This window comes from Hyalella azteca, unplaced genomic scaffold (assembly GCF_000764305.2).
Source record: "Hyalella azteca isolate HAZT.00-mixed unplaced genomic scaffold, Hazt_2.0.2 contig1122, whole genome shotgun sequence".
Classification (NCBI taxonomy): Eukaryota; Metazoa; Arthropoda; class Malacostraca; order Amphipoda; family Hyalellidae; genus Hyalella; species Hyalella azteca.
The window spans coordinates 22,765-31,539 of NW_025931453.1; the positions used below are offsets into that span (position 1 = coordinate 22,765).

At 38.3% G+C, this 8,775-nt stretch overlaps 1 protein-coding gene across 1 annotated transcript in view; it reads left to right on the plus strand.

Moving 5' to 3' along the window:
* Window positions 1–900: 900 nt before the first annotated feature.
* LOC108670712 (F-actin-uncapping protein LRRC16A-like) overlaps window positions 901–8,775 on the plus strand; it is a gene marked incomplete in the record, with an annotated part of 26,813 nt that continues 18,938 nt past the window's right edge. Inside the window, 6 exon segments of the mRNA XM_047881673.1 lie at window positions 901–1,395; window positions 3,880–3,977; window positions 4,488–4,598; window positions 5,239–5,372; window positions 5,884–5,993; window positions 6,712–6,871. Coding sequence (XP_047737629.1) covers window positions 1,359–1,395; window positions 3,880–3,977; window positions 4,488–4,598; window positions 5,239–5,372; window positions 5,884–5,993; window positions 6,712–6,871 — 650 coding nt within the window.

An 8,775-nucleotide genomic window follows, 5' to 3' on the forward strand; every position in this document is an offset into this window, starting at 1 on the left:
CTTCATTTCCCACCATGATTGGTGATGCTTGTCGGCCACGTCCTTTATTAGATAATTTGCTAATTTTCTTCCATATTGTTGTCACTGGTGTGTCCTTATTTATAGTTGAACAAAACTCCTGGAATGATTTATTTTTGGCATTCTTTACTTCCCTCTTTACCAGTGCCTCAGCTTTCCTCAGAGCAATTAGATTCTCCATAGTTGGGTGTCTCTTCAGTCTATTTTTGGCAGCATGTCTCTCCGCTACACGCTCTGCACCTGTCTCTTATACACATCTAGATGTGTATAAGAGACAGGTACCATGCTCCATAGCTAAGGTAGATGTGAAAAAGGAATTCTATTTTTATGTCATCTCGGTAATTTGGCCAATGAACCCGGTATGGGGCTGTATGCCGTCTATAAAATTCTTGTATGGAGACATAGAGTGATAAACCTGGCTTATTTCTTATATTTTCCTTCCTCGAAAAATTTAGGTTGGGCGTTGGGGTCAACAAAATATACGGTAGCCTGATCAAGATACATCATAATTTTTCATTACGAGATGAAACATGCTTCCAGATGTTTACAGTTGAAGATGACTTATTTACAGACGAAGCCTTTGCGGACGATAGCTCTAGATATGTCATATCCGTTTTAAGAAAATTAATTTTTCTAGCTTAGGATGTGATATAAGGTTATCGCAATTGAAAATGTCTTCTCACTATATATTTTAGAGATTGTTATGCTGGCTGAATAATACTTTGCTCTTGATGTTTTCCTTTTCCCTTTCATCTTGCAGGCTACCACTCCACTTCCTGGAGTGTCGCTCTCCATTGATGTATCCAACAAAGTTGGACAATGTAATTAAGCCAAAAGAAACAAATTAATAATCCTACAAATTATCAAAGAAAGGATGAAACAATAACAAAAAAAAATAATAATAAGATATCCTTCCCTCCTTCTATTATTCCTTTCCTACTTAAGTGTCAACGCTACGTCAGAATCAATTCTTGAAATTTTCAACAGCCTATTGACTACTTTCTTCAGACAAGTTACTCACCGATTTTCAAAAAAGACGCAGCTCCTCTTACCAACGTCCGTCGTCTACCGCAGCTCGAACCGGAATGTGGCTGAATAATCAATTCCTTGGCAGCTTCTGTATTGTTTTAAATTGCACCCTGCGATTTGTCTAGCGTGACGTCAGAAGTCATTGAGATTTGAGTCTGTCTGAGTGCAGCTGACACTCCTTGGATTTACAAACTTAGCCATTAAGTTTGTAGTGCTAATTATTGATGCTTGGGTTGAAAAGTCCTTTATAGCTACGTTGATACTCTTATTCAAGTGCCAAGTAAGACACTTATGTTGCTTTGTAATCCAAGATGACAGGCAGAAATATTATTTCAAGAGAGCTTTCAGGTGAGTCACTGTTTGTTTACATTCACTCAGGTGTCAATATTGTCGTTTTGTTAATACTTAGAGACTCTAAACTTTGGCTCATAGCAATTATTTTTAAAATTGATGGGTTATGTTCTGTAATTTGATATGTTTTTTCAAATAAATGTGTATAGTTTTCAAGCTAAAATTAACAATTGGGCTTCACGCCAAAGTGGTTCTCAAACTGGAAAATTCCTTAGAAGCTAGAACCACGGTTCAACCACCTATGCCTATGGGCTATGGCATCATTTGGCATGAAATGATGAACAAGATAAATGCCCATGCTTGTGGTTACTTTTACCAATTTGTATGCCCTTATCAAATTTATATTGTATAAATTAAGAAAAATAGTAAATTTTTTATGTGTCATTTGAAATTAAATTTGAAACTAGGCTATAATTTTTAGGTAGGATTTTTACAAAATTGCCAATTGGAGGCCAATAAACAAATATTGGATAAGTATTAATTTTTAAATTTCTAGAGTAATTTTATGCATTAAGGCCTATGCATACCTGGGTTCTGGTCCTTTATGATTTATCTTATTGCTGCTCTAAAAATTAGGTATGCTAAACTTTATATTTAAGTGGTAATTTCTAAAATCTATTTATTAGTTTTTAAGCATTTTTATCTCCAGTATTTTTTAAAAATTTTCATATCAATAATACCGTACTATATTATCATACTTTAACATTGAATAATGTTTTAGGCTATATTATGGAATTTAAAATAAGCTGGTTCCTAAAAAGCCAAAGTCCGCAATGGAATAAGCAGCCACTCCGCCTATCAGGCATGAAATATATCTACTTGGCAAGCCGCGACTGAATTTTTTAAGCTGTGGTTTTATGGATTTGCTAACCGTGATTCCTTTTCTTTGAGCCATGATTCAATTTTTTTGAGCTGTGAATTCTATATCTCAGTCATGAAAAGCCATTTACAAAGCATGAATTTATATACAAAGTCCATGCTTATGTTACACTAAATCTATAATTTTACCCTAAAACAGTCAAACGGCAACAATAACATTTGTCGTTACTGTAAGCTGAACACATGTTAATGCAAGCTAACGTGACTGCAAAGTGCAAATATGCGCGATCTTTGATGAAATATTTAGGTTGACGTGTTTAAATTATGATTAAGTTCTGCAAGATATTTTGGCTAGAATTGTAAATTAACGCGGATTGCAGAAGTGGAAAATTTTATGAAATGACTTGTTTGCAAACTGCAATTTTTTCAATCAAACAAAAAAATTATGACATTCACACCGCGAGATTTCATACCTACTGAAATTATATGATATTAAAGCTGCAATATTTCAGAAAAAATAGGAATTTTCCAGCCCTGGTGCCAATCAATGGACCAATTGAGTGTGATTTGACCTTAAATTGCACACAAGTGCTAAATTACAGTCAAGATTATTGAGCCACAACAAGATTTCCTGCCATTTTGGGAATGGCAAGATTCCTGCTTGATGAAATAACTCCTATAACAATGTTAACAGAAGAGCACCATCAGGTTGCAAGGTTAAAATTACAAATATATTAGAAATTTGTCACTATGAGTTGCAAGATTTCAGTAATAAGTTATGTAGTATAATCCCAATCCTTGTTAAGATGGTTTGCTGGAAAATGGAAAGCGTAAAAGATGTCAATGCCAAAGCATAAATGCCAAAGCCATTTTCATATGTGTGTAATAAAAAGGCTTAGCATCCATATATATAGTTGGAGAATTGAAATTATGTTGAAGTAAGTATTATTTTCTCCTAAAGTTTATATTTTATGTAACATTTTTGTCCTCGGGGTGCCAATTGAGCATAGCAATTATAAAATATTTATTGACCTACACTAGAAATATGTTTCCAAATGCTAAATTTTTGTTCTATACAAGCCAAAGGTATGCGGCAGCAGATCTGCTAAGTGTCTTGTGTTTGCCAGATTTATTTACAGAAAGCAGAGCCATCTTGGCTTGGCTTATTTTTAATGTCAATATCTGTCTGAAGTTTTAAACAATATAAGTGTATAAATGCTGCTTATTTGTGGCCTTAAAACCATGCTTAAAAAACAGGTATGACAACTTTCAGCACAAGACAGGCTCCAAGGAGCCATTATTAGCCTTTTTATTATTACAGATCAAGATTAATTCTTCTAATTGGTGAACAATATTGCACAAAATGAGTGAACAATTTTCTAGTTGCATGTTTTCTGTGCCCCAAAAATGACTGGTTATTATTAGTTTTAATCTGATAACACCAATTAAAGCATCCTAGACACACTAGTCACTGATTAGTATGTTTTTGACAGCTTTGGTTCTTTAGAAACTAATACGGTATTTTTAGAAAAAATTTCAGATGTCACTCATAGCAAAAATGGTTCAAATTGATGGAATACTGACTGATTAGATCAAAATTACAACAAATGATTGTTCATTTTAATTTGACATCATAAAAATATCCTGAATGATTTTTTTCAGATTCTATCCGGCAATGCCTTGGCCGGAAAGTTAAGCTGACGCTCAAAGCCCTCGTACGATATGAGGTCAAGGGGGACAAAACTGAGAACCGTGTGCTGGTGAGGGCTTCTTTAGATGCCATAACTTAACACTAACAAATTTTCTTGTAGTGTTCATATTGATTGTGTTTTCCTCAATTTCAAGGTCTTTCTGATTTTTGTTTGTTTGTACTTCAGCTAAACATTATTAACACATTGAGTGCGGTACAACCCACCTTTTGGTTGTACCACTGGTATGAAATAAGCCCTGAATATGACATAGCTGCAATTAATGTGTTAATTTAAATTGCTATTAGTTGAGACCCCTTTGCTGAAAATACACCAGAAGTCCATGAAGTATTTGATATTAAATACAGTTTTAAAATTGCCAAAATTGATGTTCTAATTGTTTGTTGTCACTGCAATAATTTTATTTGATGGTGAAGCACAGAAATATAAAGTTCTAAATCTTTATTATGAGGGTTTTTTTCATAGCTAGTTTTATGTTTAATGCTGAATTGTTTCAACATCTACTTGTGAATTAATGACACATTATGGAGGTGAAATTGGTTAAAAGGAATCTCATTACAGGCATTTGCGTCATGTCGGCTGTTTGTGCTCACGGCCAAAGTGCCCACCCGAGTGGACCAGCATTTCCACTACCTTGACATCCAGGCCCTGGAGAGCAAAAAGCCAAACCAGGTGAGCAGGAAGCCCAAAAAAAAGGTACCGTATGTCAGACCATTTGTTTACATGATTAATCCACAAAATTGTCTCGAGTCTGTTCCAATACTTGAGTGGCTACCAGAGGCTAGAAGATCTCATGCTGCATGCTGAGTCAATATGGTGGTAAGTATGCTGGACAGGTCTGATCTGAAAGTCTTGACTCATGAATAAGTAGGCCTGTAGGTTATTTTTTCCTCACCTCACAATGACTGTGTTTGACATGACACAGTTCTTATACCATGTATAAGAGCCCTGAGCTACCATGTCCTGCCCTCAGCTACCATGTCCTGCCCTCAGCTACCATGTCCTGCCCTCAGCTACCATGTCCTGCCCTCAGCTACCATGTCCTGCCCTCAGCTACCATGTCCTGCACTCAGCTACCATGTCCTGCCCTCAGCTACCATGTCCAGCCCTCAGCTACCATGTTTACCCTCAGCTGACGATGATGGTTTGCGACCGGTCCTACAGCTACCATGCCCTCAGCTACCATGTTTACTCTCAGCTACCTTACCCTCAGCTACCATGTCTTACCCTCAGCTACCATGTCTTACCCTCAGCTACCATGTCTAACCCTCAGCTACCATGTCCTGCCCTCAGCTACCATGTTTACCCTCAGCTGACGATGACGGTGTGCGACCGGTCCTACAGCTACCTGACCAACGGAGACGAGGGCAACAGCCACGAGATCGACCAGATGCTCCTGACCCTCGCCAACGCCCTCAGGAGCATATTTCCTGCCGTGCCTCTCACGTTAGTCTCACAGCCCTATTTATAGTCGATTATTTGCAATATTTACTTGAATTGAAGAAATAGTCTTCTTAGTTACATACTTGAATAAAAAAACAGTTTTTTTTAGCTACACACCTACCATACATGAATAAAAAAAATTTTTTTTTAGTTACCGTACATACTTGAATTGAAAAAAATAGTTTTCTTAGTTACATGTGTACCGGTACTTGAATTGAAAAAATAGTTTTCTTTGTTTACTTCATTCCGATGGACAGAAATACATGGTTGTGTCTAATAGGCATAGGTATCCGTGATTTCTTTTGTTGTAGGTACCTACTTATATAGGTGTGCAGTTGCCCAAAATGCAATTTTCTATTAATTAAATAAGACACATGACTATTATTAAGAGCAGTAATCAAATCCTCATCATCAGTTAACATAAAAAGTCTTTGATTAGATCTCAGTCAATAATCATCAAATCACGACGTGAAGAATGATAATGAGATGATTAATGATTGCTGTGTTCGTGCAGACACATCATCCGTAAGGTGGAGGTAGAACCGAGCTCCAGGCTACGCAGCATCCATGAACGGGAGGAGGCGGCTGGCATCCACCGCAGCTACCTGGTGGGGGGCTAGAGGGTTGCCCTGGTGGGGGGCTAGAGGGTTGTCCTGGTGGGGGGCTAGAGGGTTGTCCTGGTGGGGGGCTAGAGGGTTGTCCTGGTGGGGGGCTAGAGGGTTGTCCTGGTGGGGGGCTGTTGGGTGCCCCTGTGGCGCCTGGTGGGTGCCTCAGAGGGTGCCTCAGTGGCTGCCCCGATGGGCAGACACTGACTAGTAACATGAGCCATGGGTGCTCATGTTTCTATCTAATTTGTTTTTTTTTACTGTTTCTATCCTAACCCCTTCATGTATGCACACTTTCCTTCACTCTCCCTCCTTATCCCCTCTCCTCTCTTCTATATTCCATTTTATTATCAGGATAATATAACGTGATGTTTTTTGTGTTATAACTTCATGATCAAATATCAACTAATTGTCTTTAGTACGTACACTGTACACACGTGTTGTAGGTACTGTACACACCACGACTGTACTGTGCTGTACACACCACGACTGTACTGTACTGTACACACCGTAACTGTACTGTACTGTACACAGGACCGTGTGGGGGGTTCAGCACACAGTACATGTGCTGTACACACCACGTAACTGTACTGTACTGTACACAGGACCGTGTGGAGGGTTCAGCACACAGTACATGTGCTGTACACACCGTAACTGTACTGTACTGTACACAGGGCCGTGTGGAGGGTTCAGCACACAGTACATGTGCTGTACACACCGTAACTGTACTGTACTGTACACAGGGCCGTGTGGGGGGTTCAGCACACAGTACATGTGCATGTGTGACTACCATGCGCTGCCGTACCGTGAGGAGGTCGCCTGGGACGTGGACAACATCTACACGGCACACGACACACGCGAGCTCTACCTGCACGACTTCGACTACCTCGACCACAAGTAGTGTTACTTTCTTACTTGTAGTCATACTTGTAGTGTTACTTGTAGTGTTACTTGTACTGTTGTAGTGTTACTTGTACTGTTGTAGTGTTACTTACTGCGCACGGTACACGCGAGCTCTACCTGCACGACTTCGACTACCTCGACCACAAGTAGTGTTACTTGCAGTGTTGTAGTGTTACTTGTAGTGTTACTTGTAGTGTTACTTGCAGTGTTGTAGTGTTACTTGTAGTGTTACTTGTACTGTTGTAGTGTTACTTGTACTGTTGTAGTGTTACTTACTGCGCACGACACACGAGAGCTCTACCTGCACGACTTCGACTACCTCGACCACAAGTATTGTTACTTGCAGTCTTGTAGTCTTACTTGTAGTGTTACTTGTAGTGTTACTTGTTGTGTTAATTATAATACTACTTTTATCATAAATTCTACTCAAAATATCATCAGCATTACCTATATACGATTTATATAGTATATACGATCAATGATATAAAGCGCTTGTATACGATGTATACGGTGTATATGACCAATGCTATAAGTACTTGTATACGGTGTATATGACCAATGCTATAAGTACTTGTATACGGTGTATATGACCAATGCTATAAGTACTTGTATACGGTGTATATGACCAATGCTATAAGTACTTGTATACGGTGTATATGACCAATGCTATAAGTACTTGTATACGGTGTATATGACCAATGCTATAAGTACTTGTATACGGTGTATATGACCAATGCTATAAGTACTTGTATACGGTGTATATGACCAATGCTATAAGTACTTGTATACGGTGTATATGACCAATGCTATAAGTACTTGTATACGGTGTATATGACCAATGCTATAAGTACTTGTATACGGTGTATATGACCAATGCTATAAGTACTTGTATACGGTGTATATGACCAATGCTATAAGTACTTGTATACGGTGTATATGACCAATGCTATAAGTACTTGTATACGGTGTATATGACCAATGCTATAAGTACTTGTATACGGTGTATATGACCAATGCTATAAGTACTTGTATACGGTGTATATGACCAATGCTATAAGTACTTGTATACGGTGTATATGACCAATGCTATAAGTACTTGTATACGGTGTATATGACCAATGCTATAAGTACTTGTATACGGTGTATATGACCAATGCTATAAGTACTTGTATACGGTGTATATGACCAATGCTATAAGTACTTGTATACGGTGTATATGACCAATGCTATAAGTACTTGTATACGGTGTATATGACCAATGCTATAAGTACTTGTATACGGTGTATATGACCAATGCTATAAGTACTTGTATACGGTGTATATGACCAATGCTATAAGTACNGTACTTGTAAGTTGTAAATGGCGTATGCACTGTATATACTACCAATGATATAAGTACTTGTATACGGTGTATATACGGTGAGGCAGGAGGCTATTGCTTAATGAAGCAATGCGCTCTTCACAAGTCCGAAAAAATTTCAGTAAATTGTTTTGTTTCTTTTGTGCTTTTACAATTATCTTAGGTAGGAGTTGTATATAATATAAGCTGTAGGTATATTATGTGTCGTAACTAAGCCATACATGCAGGGACCTGAAAGCCATCATCAGCCATTATATTGCAGGGACCTGATAGCCATCATCAGCCATTATATCGCAGGGACCTGATAGCCATCATCAGCCATTATATCGCAGGGACCTGATAGCCATCATCAGCCATTATATAAGCCATCATCAGCCATTATATCGCAGGGACCTGATAGCCATCATCAGCCATTATATAAGCCATCATCAGCCATTATATCGCAGGGACCTGATAGCCATCATCAGCCATTATATAAGCCATCATCAGCCATTATATCGCAGGGACCTGATAGCCATCATCAGCCATTATATAAGCC